Source organism: Zonotrichia albicollis, chromosome 7 (genome assembly GCF_047830755.1).
Source record: "Zonotrichia albicollis isolate bZonAlb1 chromosome 7, bZonAlb1.hap1, whole genome shotgun sequence".
Lineage (NCBI taxonomy): Eukaryota > Metazoa > Chordata > Aves > Passeriformes > Passerellidae > Zonotrichia > Zonotrichia albicollis.
This window is the reverse complement of record NC_133825.1, coordinates 24,325,344-24,345,177: the sequence shown is the minus strand read 5'-3', so window position 1 is coordinate 24,345,177 and position 19,834 is coordinate 24,325,344. Positions and strand designations below refer to the sequence as shown.

The 19,834-nt window shown below is 36.4% G+C and overlaps 1 protein-coding gene across 3 annotated transcripts in view; it reads right to left on the bottom strand.

Moving 5' to 3' along the window:
• Positions 1-2,496: 2,496 nt before the first annotated feature.
• BMPR1A (bone morphogenetic protein receptor type 1A) overlaps positions 2,497-19,834 on the bottom strand; it is a 73,443-nt gene continuing 56,105 nt past the window's right edge. For all 3 annotated transcript variants that reach the window (XM_005481564.4, XM_074544682.1, XM_074544681.1), the window contains 10 exons: positions 14,979-15,141; positions 13,570-13,672; positions 13,060-13,159; positions 12,172-12,271; positions 11,215-11,359; positions 10,167-10,359; positions 9,494-9,791; positions 8,817-8,992; positions 8,179-8,309; positions 2,497-7,134 (listed from right to left, as the gene is read on the bottom strand). In XM_005481564.4, the coding sequence (XP_005481621.1) occupies positions 7,009-7,134; positions 8,179-8,309; positions 8,817-8,992; positions 9,494-9,791; positions 10,167-10,359; positions 11,215-11,359; positions 12,172-12,271; positions 13,060-13,159; positions 13,570-13,672; positions 14,979-15,141 (1,535 nt within the window). In that variant the 3' untranslated portion in view covers positions 2,497-7,008. The remainder of the gene's footprint in view (positions 7,135-8,178; positions 8,310-8,816; positions 8,993-9,493; positions 9,792-10,166; positions 10,360-11,214; positions 11,360-12,171; positions 12,272-13,059; positions 13,160-13,569; positions 13,673-14,978; positions 15,142-19,834) is intronic.

Here is a 19,834-nt window from a genome sequence, read left to right as displayed (position 1 = left end):
GCTTTTAAATAAGCCTCCATCTAAACCACTCCTGCATTTTTTTGGTGGGATGGTTGTTTGGGCATTTTTGTTAGATCAACATAGCCACACCACTATGACTTGTATTTTTAGGCAAACTAGAAAAATCAATTTAATGAAGATAATTTAAAATACAGCTATTGGTTGGCTCAGTGGATTTAGGAGAATTTCCAGACATGAAAAACAACCTGAAGCTGACCATAGGCCCTGGGAAGAGTTGTCTGTAAGAGCTTCAGTTTCCCTCACAGAACACTGACTAGACTGATGTGCCTGATGGCCAGGCAGCAATAGGCACAGAAACGTATGCTCACCCCAGGATACAGATATATGTAATGTCAATCTGACACTCATATTCAAAAATAAAAGCTTCCAACAGATTTTAGTACTTCCTAGAAACCTGACAGAAAACACTGCTGCTGCTTCAAGTTTCTGTATTTCCAGATCAAACCACTGAGCTCTGTAATAAGGTAGAAAGCTGTGCATCTTAGTGCCTTTGTGGAATTATTTTGTTACTGAGCTGCTGCTTTATGAATGTCAGTATCTTAGAGTACATTTTAAAATTAAAGTCTCCTAATGTTTTTTTTCCTTTTCCATTATTAAGACAATCTCCTTACTGTACTCCAAATTCAAGTACTGATTGTATCAAAAATAAGCAATTTTGCTTTCTGTAGATCCAGCAATGCCCAAATTCTTCAGGTAATATCCACATCAAGCCAGTCTGAAGCCCATGGAGGTCTCCTCATGAAGCAGACTCAGGAGGTGCTCAGCCCACAGCAGTGGTCCTTTCCCTGCTCAGATTCACAGCTGATACTCATCTACTGCATTCACATCAGTGAGAAACACCAAAGTGGTGTTCTGGGGAAAGGTGAAGATAAAATGCAGAAGGAATTAAGGAAATTAATAGAATTATATCTGATCCTTTCTGAATTTAGTGATACTTCTGCTATTTCTATAAAAGCTTGTGGTTCAGTTTGCTAATTACTCAGAGTGCTTTTTGGTATGCCCACAAAACATCAATGTGCAGTGTTTACACATTTCACTGAAATGTTTCACATTTCACACATTACTGCTGTTTCACCTCTTAGATATTGATGCCAACTCACCAGTAACATTTTGCGTAGTGGTCAAACCCACCCATTTATAATGGAGACCATTTTGGTATTTATTGCTAAAAGGCAGTAGAACTTATTTTCATGTCTCAAAACTCCCCAATTCTTTTCCAAATCCTTTCTTTAGGACACAGCCCCACCGTGTGGCCGTTCCACGAAGCAACACCGAGAGGAAAGCTGCTCATTAGAGCACGGACAGGCGCAAACACTCACCCACAATTTTCCTTATGTCCTCCTGCAACGCTAACATGAAATTCCAGTTTTAAATCCAACCACGACCACTGCAACCAGTGAAGACATTCCATTCCAAAATAGCCACAACCATAGGAAAAAGGTTTGCTTTGCCAAGATACTAATTTAAGGAGACCAAATCTTTGTGCAGTCTAATTTCCTGGTATTATGTGTTAAGGACAGGAAAGTTGAAACTACATTGCTGATCTTTCCACAGCACTTTCCAGAACTACACTGCAAGAATTTAACATTTGATTGTATAGGGAAAACAAACCAAGGCTTATAACTATAATATATTGGTAACAGTTTTTATGATGTTTAGATATAAAAATCTTTCTCGATGCTGTAAAAAATACGTATTTAAATCTAATATTTTTCCTGATTAAATGCAAAAAGAGAACAGAAACTGATCTTACTTAATTCTCCTTCTAAATTAGAGGTGGACTCTATGGGGAGTAGAAGCCAATACAGTTCTGCAATGAGAAAACAAATTCTGACACCCTCTTCATGGTTCTCACAGGGGAGATATCCCCTTGACTGGTCTTCATTTGCTTGAATCATAAAACCCAGAATAAATTTCGCAGGATATACAGAAGCACCTGCATATTTTTGCAACAAGCAGTACATACACATATTAAACTCAAATATCTTAATTTGGATACTATTGCAGAAAAAGAAGGTTTTATACAGAGGGAACAAAAAGCAATTACAAAATTCCCCATCCTTTTATTTTTTCTGGTTTTACCTGGTAAGCTTGAGGCAAATTTATATGGATAAAACCAACATGTAGGGAACCTGCATGTGTTCAAATAAAAGTATTATTTGATTTTGATTTGCTTTTGGCTTTGCTGTAACACAGGGATAGAAGTCAGGAAAAGGAAACACTGTTTTTTACTGTTGCACTCAAATTTAAATATTGTGCAAGGAATAAAGAGCTTGAACCTAGAGAGCACCAAATAACTTTCAATGTCATTGAACAATAAAAGTAATAATTAACAACTTATTCAGAGACTGTGGGAGGAAAAACCATAAACGAGGTATGAAAAAGTAGGGAATTATTTAGTTACAGTATTAGGATTTCCAAGTCGTTACATTTTTAAGGCAAAATCTTATAGTAACAAAACACATTACTAATGTGTACTAAAATAAGGTTATTTACTTAAAAATGATACATTGGACATAATCTGTGTACAGAACAAGCAATTCATGGTAAACTCAATAAGGCACCTTCTAAAGCAGATGCTGTACAAAATACATTAGTGTGTTACATTTTTAAAGTAGTATTCTACACTTCTGGCATATAACACACACAAGAGTGTGACCATTTGTCTTGTTCCACTCTTCTTTCATATTTTATTTACATCTTCTCCAGGTTAACTACAATGTTATTTATTTTTCTTGTATACAATATAGTACATTTCATTTTGGGCATGTCATGTTGGAGCACAAAAGTCACTACATGATGTGGGCTTCTATAATTGCATTAAACAGTAAAATATCACAAAGCAACAATTACATTAGATTTGTCAAAATACCAGAAGTAATGTGCCCTCTACTTCTGCTGTACAACCAAGGCTGAGCACCATGGTTCCATGAGGACTGGGCTGTGCAACACTGCCAGCTGCTTTTAGACATCACCCCTACTTGGGATAGAGACTGTGGGCACAGGATAAAGATTTAACTCAGAGGCACTGTCAGGAGAGGGAGCAAAGGCTAAATCATTCGAACATCTCACAGAAGATGAGCATGTAACTTCCCTTTAAAAATATCTGCAATAGCAAAAGAATGTTTATTAACTTTATAACTCTGCTCTTCAAACACTTTTAGACCATTAAAATACAGTCTGTTAAGACAGAGTAGTTGAAATGTATCCAAATTATTTGTTTTTTAAACACATTCAAATGGTCATTTAGATCAAGGTCTAAAATTTGATTCTAGACTATTATGGAGGTAAGTTAAAATATTAATTTTACATTTCATTCAAGACCTCAAAAAAGGCTAATAAAGAAAACAATTCATAAGAAATTATGGATATTGGGAAAACTGTTTCTTGAGGAAAAATTATATTAAGTAAATTCAGAATAAACTCAGAATGTAAGCCAAATTTTCTCTATAGGAATACCACATTTCTGGTGGAATTTACAAGTTAACAGGAACACAAAAACGTTCCTTTTAGGTGCTGTAACAAATGAAGTGACTCCAATTATTTCCATATAAAATCACATGGAACAGGTTCAACAAACATAAAAATCCCTCCATTTGAGTGTTTAAGAACTTCCAAGGCACAGTCTTGGTATTCTCAAGGTATTTTCCACACAGTTGATTTTTGTATTAAAAAAAAAAAAAACCAAACAAAAAAACCAAACAAAAAAACCTAACCACATTTGCCAGTTTTGGAGGATATTTTTTCAAATGACAAATGCTTAAAATTTTGACCTCCAAAAATGAGATTAATCATAGTCCAACAGAAGAATCTCATTACCCTCTCTGAATTTAAAAGGCTTCCTCTGAACACTACAGGATTGCATAAAGCAACTGCTTACCTTTGGAGTCTGCATTAATTATACTTAGTTAAGTAAAAATTAATGGGCTGGCTTAGAGCATATTTTTTCCCCCAAATGATTAAGTATCAGTATAGACATTCTTTAGTGTTAATGTTTTGTTGAGTATCAGAATCAAGGCAGTTGCTGTTCAGCACAGCAAGAACTACACATGCATGATACATTTGAGTATGAACAGAGTAACTGAAGTGCTGATAAATTAGGTTTAAGGCAAAAAAGATTTTTTCCCTCTCAAAAAAATCATCTTTGCAGCAGTAGGCTCCCTCTATGTTAAAAGTAAACTGGAAAATCAATTTAGGTCCTAAGGTGTCTAACCATCCTATTGCTGCCTTGCAATACTTAACAATGGAAAAGAAAATAAGTGAAAATTTACAAATTATTGAAATTCATACTTCCAAAAGGGGCTTCCTGAAGAGCTAGAAAAAATGAACTAAAAAAAATTCACAAAACATGTTTAGAGCAAATGATGATGTGGCAAATTCTAAAAGAAATGACACAATATTCTACATAGGATGGGGTTAATTTAGACAGATCTTCATGCTCTGAAAGTTTAAGCTAGCAGGGTACCTACATAAACATTTTTTTCCTTCTTATTGATAAAAATTCTAGAGAAGGAAAAACAAAAGCTTATCCCTTACTTTTTTTGGCTTATACCAAAAATTTTCCAACTACCTGTGCAAAAATTATGTGCGAAGACATGATTAACAATTTCAAAATCATCAGAAATTTCTTGGCAATGGACGGAGAAACTTTTTTATTAAGAGCCCTTTATCATGAGGATTGTGGCACAATATCATAAATCTCTTGCTGTTTTCAAATAAGTTAAAGTTGACATACCTATGAACTTCTCAGCCAGAATACATATTAATACTTAAAGGCATTACTAAACAAAAGTAATGACTTTATTTAAAAAAAAAGTCCCTTGAAATAGCTAGTTTTCTATAAAATATGTAGAACTGTTAAATAAAGTCTGTACATCACAATAGAAAATAAAAATACTGCAATCTTTTGCCTGACCATTTACATTATGGGAACTACAGGATTAAAACAAAAAGGTAACATGCTAAAATGTTGTAATTGTACACAAATCACATTACTTTGTGTTACACTGCTTTGTATCAGTTGTATTTTCAAGGGAAATTTAAACACATCAAAACATTCTCTATGTAAATATTTTAAGACAAATAATCTGGCACAAATCAATCTGAAGTTTTAACAATTTCATCAATTCTGGTATTCTTAACCTTTTTCTTCAAATCTCAGCTATGGCGTGTGTGTGTGCATTTATCTAATTGTACAGATGTACCTAGGACTAGGTATTTATTGTTTATTTTTTTTTACACAAGCACAAAACACACTGTATAAATAATTTCCCTTTTTAAAGTTATCTAGAACAAGATTTACAGTACAAAATTATAGGCACTTAAATTATCAAATAGACTCAATGGTTCCAATACTGTGTGTTCAATCTTCAGACGATTCATGCTTTGAAGCTTCAACTTGAGTTATGGTACTATTTTCTAACTTCCAAGTAGAAGTGCCAAAGGAGTTATAAATCAATAATTCTACTTTACAGTAACCTCATGGAGGGTTCTGGCTTTTATACACCTTGTGTGGGTCAGTGGTGAAAATGGGGGAACTTCAGTTTCTCATGCAGGTTTAACAGTTGGCACAATAAAACCAAGTTTTACAATTGTGCTAACTTACTGTATCTTGATGATTTAATTTCAATGCTATTCCTCCCAAACTCAACTAGAACTTGCAACACCCACTGATTCACCTTGTCTCAAATCTTGACTTCCACTAAGTGGCCCACAGATGTGGCCTCCTGTGTCTACATCAGAGCAACCCAGCTCCAAATCTCCTGCACGCTGTGGATCTGATCTGCAACAGTTCACGTACTCACTTCTCCTGGTCTTGACCCTTTACTGCTTTCTCTGATCTTCAGAGCACCCAGAGCTTCCTGCCTTCCCTCTTTTGTGTCTGTAGACCAGACTTGCTCTCAAGCCTTTTAAAACTCACCTTCTGCCTAGTTTTGTCAAATGATGAAAGACCACATGGTAGAGCTGACAAATCCCTTCATGGGAAGACATTCAGAGCCTGACAGACACCTATCAGAGTCAGAGCAGGAAGGCAAGACACATCACCACATCACCAAGACACATCAGTCTTTCTGCTAAGATGTAAAGTATTCTATGGCAAAAATGCTGGTTGCATGTGGCACTGTGAAAAAATATGACATATATCAGGGATCCAATTATGAAGCTCTCTCTAGACTGCAAGTGAGATGACCAAAGCAGCCTACATTTCTAGAAGAGATTGTTTCAAGCTCCTTACAGATTTAGGTAGCCATTTCTTAATTACTTAATGGTTCACATTTTTGCAGTTCTCCTTGAGACCAAATAAAAAACAGAAAATAAAAATTAAAACTGAGATTTCTGAAGAATAACTTAATGGCAAAAGATTCAGTAGCAAATCTCTGATTGTGGAGCCACAAAATGCATGGAGCCCTGACCATAAAACTTTGTTCATTTAAATGGTTTCTTATATATTCCAAATGACAGCAAAATAATCCTGGCACACACATAAAGGCATAAAGAACTGTTAAACTGAGTAGTATCACAAACAGATTAATAACCTACACGCTGTTTCACCAAAACTTGGTATGGATTGACTAGGTTTTATCAGGTAGAAGGCAAAAAAAAAAAAAGCTTATATTCTCCATCTCTGTTGAATCCATATAGCTTGTTAGGCTTTCACAGAAAGCACTGTAATCTGAACATTCAATTCAGTACCCAGAGTTTTACTGGAGACTCACTAAGTATGATTGAAGTCTCAATGCAGCTCAAACCAAAACAAAACGTGTATTTTCTCAAGGCTGTCCATATATGTAGCACGTAGTGTATAGAGGCTCTCAGCATCATGGTCTATGAAGTACTGAAAGATTTCATTAGCAGCCTGTAGAAGTGTGCTGAGAAAATATACTGAATCTCAGTTATTTCCTCTTCTCTGTTTTTATCTTCCTCACCCACGTCTGAGTGAAAAGATCTAGGGAGTCCAGCTTTGCTCTCCAAAGTCAATTTCCTATGTCAAATCTTTACATCTTGTGATTCCACCATCTTGGCAAGTGTCTTCTTGATCCTCAGGGCAGTGAGCCTTGAGGCAGGATTATGAGCCCAGCACTCAGACATCAACTTCAATATTGCTCTTAAACACTGCAGAAAAAACAAAGAAAAAAGAAAGGCGTGCTATTGAAACAACTGCTACATCCAAAGTTATAATTCTGGTTCGCTGTCAAGCTCAAATTGTAGAACTTTCAAGTTCAAAAACATGCAACTTCCAAATTTTCTGCAAAATTGTTGGTAGAAAACTATTATAAAGAGATCTACTGAAGGAAAAAACCCCAAAACACCCCAAACCCGACATCCACATGCCAATCTTTCTTATCCCACCCCGTCACTGCCTAGTATTATGGTAGCTGGGACTAATGGAAATGTTGATTTTCCCAATGATGCATTACCAGAACTTCAAGAATAGTCGTACAAATATGGCAGCAACAAACAGAAATATCTCCACATATATGGCTGCAAAACCACAGAGAATTCTTTCAGGGAAATGAAGGTGGGACAACAGCTCTTTCAGTAGTCAAAAAAATAGGACAAAACTGGGAATTCATAGAAGTGAAGGACTTAGGGAAAAATGGATATGACATATTTAATTTGCTATGTGAAATAGTTGTGTCTCATTCACTGTGTTCAAGCTGTGGCCCTTTAAAAACACATATAAACGACAGTATTTTAGTTTTATCCCTAACTGTCCTGGGATGTAACAGGAATAAAGAAAAAAAAAGGAAGAGGAATTCCACAAAGGAACTGCTTTATCTTTCATGAAATATCTTATGCCACAAATCGATAAGCTGTATCTATTAAGACTAATAAAATGAATTAAAAATTATTTAAGTTTTAGCTCAAATTAAACTCTGAATATATTCCACTAACTAAAACACATGATGTCAAGTAGAGCAGTATTCATATACTTGCACGCTGCTTAAGGCTATCTTCCCCTCAGATCACTGAAAAGATACATTAAAAAGTACAGTATTTTGAATTGATCTCAAGCATGTCTTTCTCCTACTATTGCTATGAGGTTTTCAAAGTATCAGAATATGGGAATGCAGTCCTACTTTACAACATTTTAGTATATATGAAACTAAAATGCCACCCCATATTAATGAACAATTTTTCTCTGAGCACACTCACTTCATCGCTGTTCCACCTGTTGGACACCACTGGGCGCAGGCGTTTGACACACACCACTTCTCTCATGTCCTCATAGGATGGATCATTTGGCACCATGTCATAATATGGCAACTGGTACTCTTCAACAATACCTGGAGATCATTGTGAAAGATGAAGAACAATTAAAATAAATAAAAGTACATATCTACTCTTGGATCTCTTTAGCTAGGAACAAAAACTAACTTTCTGCCATGCTGTTTCACTGCGGTAAAAATCTGAAAATTTCACTACAACAACAATTTAGCATAAAAGCTCCAATATTATGATTATTAACTTTAGTAGCTGTGATAATTCCTTGTAATGCCTTTGATTTTGATACCAAATGTTAGCTTTAGCTTTTTCTAATTTACTTCATGCTACAAAGAAGCACATAGATATATTTAAGATGGAAGAATACAGGTGAAGATGCATAAGGATACAAAAGAAGAGTAAAAGAAAAGCCAGGATGAGTCACAAAAATATTTGTCAGACTATTACTACTGCTTTTAAAGAATACAAGCCCAATGACACAGCAAGCTAATTATATTATTTCCTGGTGAAGCATTGCTAAAGTGAGGGAAGGGCCTGGTAGATTTTACACAGAATATTGCAAAGTTTACCTCCTGTGACACAGCGCCGAGCCATTTCCCAGATGATCAGCCCAAAACTGTAGATGTCAGCCATGATGTATGGCTGGAAATGGTTTTTATTCAGGCTTTCATCCAGGACTTCAGGAGCCATGTAACGTTTCGTTCCCACTCTGGTGTTCAAGGGAACGTCAACTTCATTGGTGTCACTAGATGAAAACATTAGCAAGTTACTGAACTGTGGACTGTTACAAGGTATGAAATCCTGTATGGCACAGCCACTAAAAAGGCAAGTCTCTATCTCCATAGAACTTAAACTAATAAAAGTATTTAATAATATTATTAAAGTATCACATCTTCAATTAAGTTTCAACTACCTATATGCTGTTCAATTTTTCTGTGAAGAATTTACATGATTGCAATTACTATGAAAGGCTAGTTTTGAATAAAAAAGTTAGCGTCCATTTCCTCTACAAAATGGACCCTATATTCCTTTTATTTTCCATAAGGGTATTTTCATTGTTTCTTAACAACCTATTTTTATTGTGATGTTTACCAGCTTTCAAGAACTACATTTTACTCTCAAAACTGGAAAAAAAAACCCTGAAAGCAAACAACCAAATTATTCCATCTGCCTTTTCAAACTGGGTATCTGGTGCATTAAATAAAAAAATGACATGAAAGTTCTCCCATGACAGAGGACTTATTACCTGTTAAACTTGACTGCAAGACCCAAGTCCGCAATGCAGCAGGTTCCATTTTTCTTTATCAAGATGTTTTTACTCTTCAGGTCCCTGTGTGCAATTGCAGGCTTGCCTTGTGTCCCATAGATTTCTGTGTGCAGGTGGCACAGGCCACACGCAGCAGAATAGGCCAGTTTGAGCAGAGCCCTGTTGTCCAGAGTAGTGCACTTCAGAAAATCATACAATGATCCATTTTCATGGTAATCCGTGATCAAGTAAAGCTGTGTCCAGGAGCCAGTGCCTTTAATATCTGCTGCTATGAAACCTATGAAATGTATAAACAAAGTTACTATTTATTTGTACATAAAATTTTTGTGTAGTAGATTTAGTGCTAATTCCTAAAGCTGTATTTTCTTGTACTGTAGCAGAAAACACATGTTGTCCTTATGAAAACTAATCATGCAGAACCTCTGATTCTAACTGTATGTGAGGTTACCAGTCCAGCCTTCAGCAAAGAGACTGCAGACATATTTCCAACCAAAAGCAGCAAAATTCTACACTTTGAGTAACATTTCATTAGAGCATAATAAGGGAATAACCCATCTGGTGATTCCACAGAAGCTGCCTTAGACCCCTAAAGCCACCCAGTAAGAGCTCCTCCTGCACCCTGCAGCAGCTGAGCAATGTTCTGCTGCCTTACCGAGGATGTTTTCGTGTCTCATGAGAACAGTTTGGTAAATCTCTGTTTCTCTGAACCAGCTGGCTTCTTCTGTGGTGAAAAACACTTTGACTGCCACTTTTTCACCCCTCCATTTGCCCATCCACACTTCACCATATCGTCCTTTTCCAACTTGCCTCACCATCTGAATTTGTTTGGCAATAGTGCGCTGAACCTAAGGAAGAAAAAAAAATTTGGACTCATTATTGCTGCCTCCAAGGTATTAAAAAAACCCCAAAAGATTTAAGTCATCTTAACTTCTAACTGAAGGGTATGTTCTCTTGCATTTTATTTCTGATTTATAAATAGTCATCTGTCTCACTGGCTGATTTTTATGCCAGAATTATAGAGGATGGTGAATGAACAAAATTATGAATAATTATCACAAAAGGTTTGAGTTGGAAAGGACCCTAAAGATCCTCTACTTCCAATTCCTCTGTCATGGGTGGGGACACCTTCCACTAGAACAGGTTGCTTAAATCCCCATCCAGACTGGACTTGAACACTGCCAGGGATGGAGCATCCACAGCTTCTGTGACGGCCTGCTCCAGTGTCTCAACATCCTCAGTGAAGAATTTCTTTCTAATATCCCATCTAAACCTACTCTCAGTTTAAAGCCATTTCCCCTTGTCCTCTGTCTACATGCCCTTGTAAGAAGTCCCTCTCTGGCTTTTCTATTTTAATGGTCAGTGGATACTAAGCAAGTAAAATCACAGAGTTCACTCAATTTGATACCTATATTAGCCATTTCTTGTATTTTTATCCTAATAGCTGTAGGCTCTAAGGTTTCTTTGAATTCTGCTGATGCCAAAAGATTTTTTTAACATATCTGACACTTAATTTTAATTAACTATGTGACAATGGGCATTAGAACGTGTTCAGTTTGTACTTCACCTTCATCATAATGGCATATAAAATAATTAGCATTTCATATGAACAAACAGCTTTGTTCTAGGCATTAGATCCAAACCAAACTTTGTATGTGATGGAGAGAAATTCAGTGAAGAAAGATCTCAAATGTATGACTAACCAACAGTGGCAGTCCTGATCCACTCCCAGAACTCTGTGACTGGTCAATAAGGTCTTTTAATGACTCCCCAGCTGGAATAAATGCTTCATCTTGTTCCAGGTCACGATTATAACAGTGCCTCTTTGCCATCGACTTACAGTAATGTCTGCAAAAGTAACACAAGCTAAGATGAACTCCAAAACACTCAAAATATGTAACAAACTCATCTAGGAAAGGAGCTATTTAAATATTCACACTTTCTCAAAAGAAAAAACAGAGAAGCAGATGTTACTGTATTTTTTCTTTTCCTGAAATGTAACTTATATAGCTTTCTAATGTAAAGAAGCTTTTGTAATGCATGTACAGGTTTGTCAGCTGATTATCAGTGAGGGGGAAACCCACCATTTTTAATACTCAACTCTCAGCCAGAGTTACCAGCACAACATTGCTGATTTTGGATTAAATGAACAGACAGAACCTTTAACCACAGCAGCTGAGGCTGACACAAGCCTTGGAAACTTCTAGAACGGTGATCCCCTCCAGCACAGGGCTGGTGCTAACAGAAGCACCTGAATGAACTGCCTTAGCTCAGCTAGACAATTACTTAGTTTTGAAACTCAGCAGAAAATCTCAGAAGCAGATGAAATTTAGCTATTAAAAGTGACTGAAGACCCAAAAGCATAATGACCACGATGATACCCCTGTTAACCAGCTGCTTTAGCATTGAAGTTATGTGTAGCTTGCAAAACTGTAAATACTTTGTACCCAGAGGAAAGGATCAAACTCACTTAAATTCTCTGCTGTGAACATTTCATTTTACCTAGTGATGGAAACTGCTACCCACAGAAATGTGAAATTAGGTTATAACTGTTTCCAATCTACGTATGATTATAACTGACTACATTAGCAAAATAACTGTTCTGTTTACGCTGATTTGCAAAATTAAAAATGTTTCCAGTAAAGAAAGTGCTTTCTTACTTGTAACAAAAGCAGCTAAGTAAGATGACCATGACAATTATGCAGACTGCCATAGAAATCAACACTGCCATCCAACGAATGCTGCCATCAAAAAGTCCATCTATTTGACAAAAAAAGAAAAAAAAAAGGAAGAAAAAATAGAAAGGAAAAAAAGAGAGTTTCCAAAGTCTATTAATTAAACATATATTGTAAACAGTTTATTTAGGTATGGTTTCATATATTGTGTATCAAAGTATTTATACCACAAAAGCAAAGATAAATTCATTTGGATGACAAAAAAAAAAATTCAGCTTGAGATTTGGGAGTTGTTGGTTTTGGTTGACTCTTGCTAGCTTGTTAGAAAAGAAATAAAGGATTTAGAGCAGTAAGATTCTGAGAAGATATAAAGCAACAGTTAGACCAGTACAACTTGCCTAGCAATGAATGAGTAAGCACATGAAAACAAACTATTTTCACTGGGAACAACAGAAAGCAGAGAATGAATTTGCAATGAAGAGGTGTTAACAAGGTCTGAATAGTTTTTTATGATGGCATTCATAATGGTAAAAGCACAGCAGAGATTAAGAAAAACATTTTAAAAAGAGATCAGACTGTGGAAACAGAATAAAAACAGACGATCGCATGCAGTCAAGACATGAATGCACTAAGAACAAGAACAAAAATGCCACGAGTGACTGATTGAGGAAAAGATTAACTTGAAAGTGGCAAAAAAGGAAAACTGAAAATAGAAAATGAAGAGAAGTACAGATCTTCATATAAAAATTACTGAGTAAGGGAAAACCCAGATTTGTGCAATACTGTAATTACATTTTCCCTTATTTCTATTGTTGATCAAGAACAGAACTTAAACAGCACCTCTTAGCAGTGTGAACATAAGGACATGTTTACCTGTACTATCAAGAGGGGGCAATGTTGGTTGCAAATCCTGATTGCAGAAATCAGTGCGGCAGCACTCAATCGTTCGGCGCAGCTGCGCTTTAGGTGAGTCCTGTTGAAGGAGAATTTCATGAACACTCAGATTTTAAAGCTAAAACAGGGACAGGAGATACTACAGCTACAACACAGCACAGACCAAAAGTGCAAGCTATTTTATTTAAAAGGCACTTCAACCACACCATTCAATGTATGAGATCATTCTGCAGTGGCAGACAGATAGCATCTAATCTCTGAGCCTATACTGGATCTTGCATGTTTTTATATTTCATGAGATGTTTTGCAATTGTTGCACAGAAATAGATGGTTTTTACTTAAGTGGCCATTTAACATATGGGAAAAGTCTTGAGCTTAGTCAAAACCAGTTAACCATATGTCAAATAAATACTGCTCTTAAAACAAAAAAAAGGAGTGGCACAAAAATGAAATAGAAGTATGGCTCTGGTACAAATCTCATTTTTTCACCTTGCACTGGAAGTCTGAACCTTCATACTTCATGCAGCCAGAAGCAAGTGTGGGTTCTCCATGTTCATCCTCCTCAATGATAGCAAAGCAATGCCCATTAGTTCTGCAAGAAACATATCACGTGTGCTTTACCAGCATGTTTGTCATTTAATATTCAGCATTAGTTGGCCATGAACCCATTAAGAATTCCAGAATGGAAACTTCTAGAAAAATTCTTTAATACAGGGGATACCATCCAATTTGAGAATAAAAGACCTCCACAATATTCTCAAATAGAACACTACACGGATGCCTTCTCACAAATATTCATTAATTCTCTCAACACAGATACTAAGGAAAACAAATTTAGAAATAATTTTGTTTGCCAAAAATCTATTTACACTCATTCAAAGAAATGCAGATGTGGAAAGCATAATGCCATAAGGTACCCTGCATGCAGACACTGTGTGTTTTTAACTGATAGATTTATTATCAGCATAATGGCCTATCAGTTGCTGGGTCAGACAAAAATTAGTAAGGCATATACACACTGCACACACTAGAGGGCGTTAAAAAGTAATAAAAATACCAAGAGGCTTGAAAGACAAAATACTGGAACATTTTCTCAGTTTAAAACTGTTTGTAAGTTACTGCCTGTGTTTACATTAAAAAAGAGAGCAGTGTTTATTCTACCTCCTTGGGTTCCACAGAAACTGCCAAGTGACACCTTAGAGAAACTGAAACCTATGTTAAAGTGAAGACTCAAAGTACAGGAGCAAGTAATAGGTTTTCAACTTTGTATATTAATTCCTAAGGAAGAAAACAGAAGGGCCTTGAACATGGAATTGCAAATGGAGAGAAAAAAAAAAAAGGAAAAACAAGGACGTTTCAGAACATGAAAAAACCCACCTTAAGCAAGCACATAACCTATGCATGAGTCTGTTAGGATTCTTATACCTATCAAAGATAAAACTTCCCTCCTGTCTCTACATGTCCACAGGCTTTTCTTTATTTTCTCCTGCCTTTCTTTCATAGTCAGTAACTGCTGAACATGTAACAAGAAGAATTCTCAGTAAATGTTGTTTACACTACCTTTTTGACTACTAGGTGAAGAAATAAGCAAACAGGTGGTCATGTCAGAAGGCTTAGATTTGGGTCACTTAATACTTCCCCAGCTATAAAATACCACAGGGTTACTTAAAACCTCTGCCCTTCAAAGCAGTTGCTCGGCTTACAATTTACCAGTTGTAAATTGTTCTAAGGTGTGGTGAAAACAGAGATGACCATGGGGTTTCAGCACCCACAGAATGTAATCAATTGTGGTCAGATCACCTCAGAGAACCTTGGTCAGCCTCCAGAAGCAGTATGCTCTCTCAAAATCCAAAATTATATTCTTCAAAGAGCCTCTCTATCCTGAATGCAACACTTACATGCATGTGTTGTTAATAGCATCATCTGGACAATGTCCTGAGCAGTAGCATTTAAGAAAAGGTAAGGTGTCCTCTGGAGCAAGTGTTACTCCATTTGCTTGTTTCTTTTGGTCAGAATTTGTCTTCATTCCTGTACCATGAAGCATGCTGTCTGGCTTTTGACCTGGACACAAAAAATACAACAACAACAAAAAAAAGTTTGCATCTCTTTGACAACTGCTCAAGAGTTTTATAGGAAAAACATGACAACAACAGTTATATTTATAAGTCAAGTATACAAGACAATCTCCTCCCCCAAGATTATAGTAGAAATCTGAGTTAATAATTTTATTCTAGAAATACCCAGCTGACATATTGTGTCCCTTAACAGCAGATCTTTTAACCATATATAATCAATATAAACAGAAAGATAATTTCTCTTTTCGAGGTAGGGCAGGAAAGCAGTGGTGTAACTGGTTAGAATTTTCTGAAGAAAGTTTCTCTCATTCATGTGTTCAGAAAACCAAAATGCTGACGGCTTGATAACCACAACAAGAATAATTTTATGCATGACTGAACAAACTTAATATGCAATTTTCTAATTTTCTGAAGTAATTTTTTATAGATTCACAGTCTCATGGAAGAGCAGTAATAACTCCAAAATCTCTTGGTTTTTTTGATCTCTGTATGCATTAGTACTTCAAAACACAGCTAAAGTAAATCTCGTTTGCAAATTAAATTTCAGTAAATGACACTAACATCCATCCAAACGAGCTTTCACAGAATAGAAACAGGGCTGCATCATGTCTCAAGTAGCCCTCAGTTTCTCAGCAGTAGCAGAGTTAAACATTATTCTTTCTTGATCATATTATTCAAGTGGTTTTGTGAATCTAGGCATTCAGAAGAAAAGATCCATTTTCTTCTTAGTGAAGAACATGCAGAACAAAAACGATGAACACTGTCTGCCTCATTGGGAATACGCTATGTGATTACTGTATCAGATGAGAACATCTCTGCCCATCTCCTTCAGCTTTATCATACACAATTTTAATCTCTTTCTGTCCACCACCTTGGCTCTAAATCCTCAAGGTATGAAGCAAATACAGAGAGAAGAGCTGTGAACAAACTATCACTTGCACTGACACAGATTACAGCAAGGTTCTGTGTGAGGCTCAGTGTTGGCAAGATAAGCCAGCAGCCAGTCAGGGCCAGCAGAAGCTTTTACAAATTCAGTTATTCATAAATAAGTCACAATAGGTCATAATAAAAATTTCAGTTTTTCTAAGGAAAAGAAACCTGACCAGGAAACTCAAAGTGTCTTCAAACAGATTCTTGAGCTTCCTGTCAAACCTAGCAAACATGAATTGCAGAGTGATGAGAAGATTAGTGTCCTCTTGTACCTTGCTTGAAATATGTCCAGAAAAACTTGATTAAAACCTCGTGCAGACAGAGCCCACTGCATCACTATGCTGTAACATCCACTGTGTCATTCAGACAAGTGCCAATTAAACACTTGTGAAGTTTGATCCTACTGTACTGAAAATAGCACACTTGCAGATTTCCTCATCTGGTTAATAATGCACACCTGGTACACTGTCCAATGCAGCAAAGTAATGCAACTGTGCTTCTTCTGGACACAACTAAGAGACTATCCTGAGAAATACACCATTTACCCAAACACTGACATCACAGAGCAGTGCTTTATTTAATACGTAGTCTTCAAAGAGTATTTCAGTAATGCCCAAGTTAAATAGTCCTGATCTATTCACAAGAATACAGACTGTTCACAAGAAACAAGATCCAGTGCTAGAGTAACAGTAGGTTACTTAGTTGTTTCTGATTTAACCAAGAGGAATCCTGCACAACTGAAACAGCTCCTCCATCCATCCCCCTCTCTTTCTACATATTTCTTCCCAGCATAAATTGAAAGGTAATTTTAATATTTTGCTAGAGACATTACAAAACATTCAGTATTCACATCTAAGAGATCCTTACCTGCTCAGAGAACAGGTAATTCTACTTAATATTTAAAGCAAAAGCCACTGTACAAAAGCATATGTACAAATACTGCCTTTCTGACTTTGTTGAATGAATACAGTATTTTTCACAATTGATGTTATAAATCCCTCATCTTCAGGAACATTCCACATGTTAAAAATCTTTATGGTACTTTATGATCAGTGTTTTACAGTCACTCATCCATTTTCCTACCCTGATCATTCATCAAAAACATTGCACTGAAGGCAATGTTTTTTCAGTTTATTAGATGAGCAATTCAAGGAACCCTTAAAGCATGGCTTCTCCTAGCTCAGAACAGAAAGAACAACATTTTTGTGCATGTCTGTTATCTTTTAAAGCAGTATAATTCTCTGTAAACTAACACTGAAGCATGACTACAGGTATACCAACCTTTTATACTAAAAGTGACATGAAATACATTTTCCCTCTTCATTTATTAAGATGGATTGCATTACAAGATTTATGAAAAGCACATCCTACATAAAATCCAAAACAGATAACTGTGTTCTCAAAGAAATAGCATCTTTGTATTTTGTTCAGTTTCTATAGGCAAAGATTTTTATTCAAAGCAAGAACAGACTACAATTTCATTATTTTTGTAATGTAAAACTCCACAGTAGCCTGCTTTCATCTTACAGGTAATACCTGAAATGCACAAAGAAAGGAGGGGGGGGAAAATCATTTCACTCTTACATTTTTACTTCCTAAGACTGTAAGCAGAACTCTTCTTAGACAGAAGTTTGAGTACCCAGGGAAGAGAACAGGAAAATTCTGAGGAAGTTTGGGATTACTTCACAAAAGAGTTAATTGTCTCCACCTAGGATATGTAACTGTATCCTTTACTGCAGTACTGCAATTCATCCTCAGCACTTCAGGACTCATTAGTGCCCATGTGAAAGTTGTCAGGTATGGGGATGGGAGCCAAGCATGTAAAGACTTGGCTTCCATCCACCTGGGATGTTAAGAGGGCAAATGAAGGCCCTGAACTCACAGGATGCTTCATTGCTGCTCTTCCTGGCCAATAAATACTGAGTAAATGAACAAGAGAGAACTAAGGATAGGCCTAAAGAACATCTTGCTCCAAGGTTTATGTTCCCACCCCCAGAGCTCCAGCTCTCAGACATTCACACCGCTGCATCTTCCCCTGGGAACAGGACAGGCAAAGGGAGGATCGTGTTTTAGGATCTTGTGACACTACACTACTTGATGATGCAATTAATCTCGTCTTCTCCATGACACTTGCAGTTGTCACTCTGCAGTACAGCTAACAAACATACATACACAAATCTCACATAACCTTCAAAGGGGTAAGTGCAGTGTATTGCGCACTGAAATGCAGCACCCAGAGACCTCAGGCACAGCAAAACTTCCTTTCCACTATTTCCTAACCTCCACCTGCAAACTGAACAGAGCTCGTGAGGCAAAATAATACACATGATCAATAAATGAGCTATGACACACTGGTGAGCTTGTTCAAGATCCTAGATCACTTCCAACCTGTTTATCCAGCTTTGAGAATGACAGTATCTTAGACTTCTAAACATACAAACTGCTCTGTAATGTGCATTTTACTGCATTACAAAGTTACAACATTCAACAAAATATCAGAGTAAGGGTGGAACATTCTCCTGACTTCACTGCAGTGTAAGACATGGATGAGAAAAAAGCTGATGGGACTTCAAGTTCTGATTTTGTCTTCTACTCTGCCCCATGATACACTGCATGCATTGTAGATTTCTACAAGTGTGAACAACTGTTACAGACAGGACAACACTTAAATGGTTTTCTGTTTAAAATTAAATTTTATATTAATATAAGTAAATAAAAATCTCAAAAGCTAATAATAAAACAAATTGTTAAAACAGAACAACACCTTACAATGTATCGTATCCAGCCTTTGATCAAAAATATAAATTATTCAAAGCACTGCTTCTTCCAGTCACAGAAAATAACTTAAGACTATAAAATGTATTTCAAAGAAGCACAGGATATTAAAAATCTCACCAGGTTAGAAATTTAAGTCTACTTGAAAGCACGTTTCAAATATGAATATTAACATGGATAAATCTTAAAAATGTACTGTGCATGACACTGCAGTGTTACTAATCACTAAAACCCGAGTCAACCTGCTTGCAACTCAATGCCAGGATACAGATATCATTTCATTAAGTCTTCTGATCTAAGAAAACATTTGTGTCACCCATAAAAACCGGCTCTATGAAATGCAGAGACAGCAGTTAGTGTAAGAAGACAAATACAAAAGCCTAACGATGCCTGTAATTTTTTACTTACTTGTATGCTCTCTTTCTCCACAAAGGAAGGTCCAATATGGCCTATAGCAGTCAAGTTGTTTGATAGCTTTCTGAGTTCATAATACAGGTGTTGCACATAAAAACATTTCTATTGCAGACTACATTAACTTTTAAAGGGATTTGTCCTAGCAGAAGCACAGTGCTAGAGGCATTTCTTTCTAGCTACTCTGATCCATGCTTGTAAACTCCAAGAAATTCAATATATAAGTAAGAAGAATCTTAGTCACAAGAGCCCCTTCACCTGCCTCCCTGCTGGTGCTGCTGCCACCGGGCTCTTCCCATCAAAGATGAAAGTTGTACCAGAGCTCTGTATGTTAGACATGCCTTCCTTATGAAAAAGGCATACCTTGACATTTTTATGTGGTAGGTCTAAACTACTTTTTCTTGCTTTAAAATGCAAATACAGCAAAATCCCCCACTCCAGTAAACACATTTCACCTTCCTGCCTATCACAAACTTTAATAATGATTTAACATGTTCTGTTATGTGAATTAAATCTCAGTACAACTGATACAGCTTGAATACAATACCAGCACTTGCTCTTCA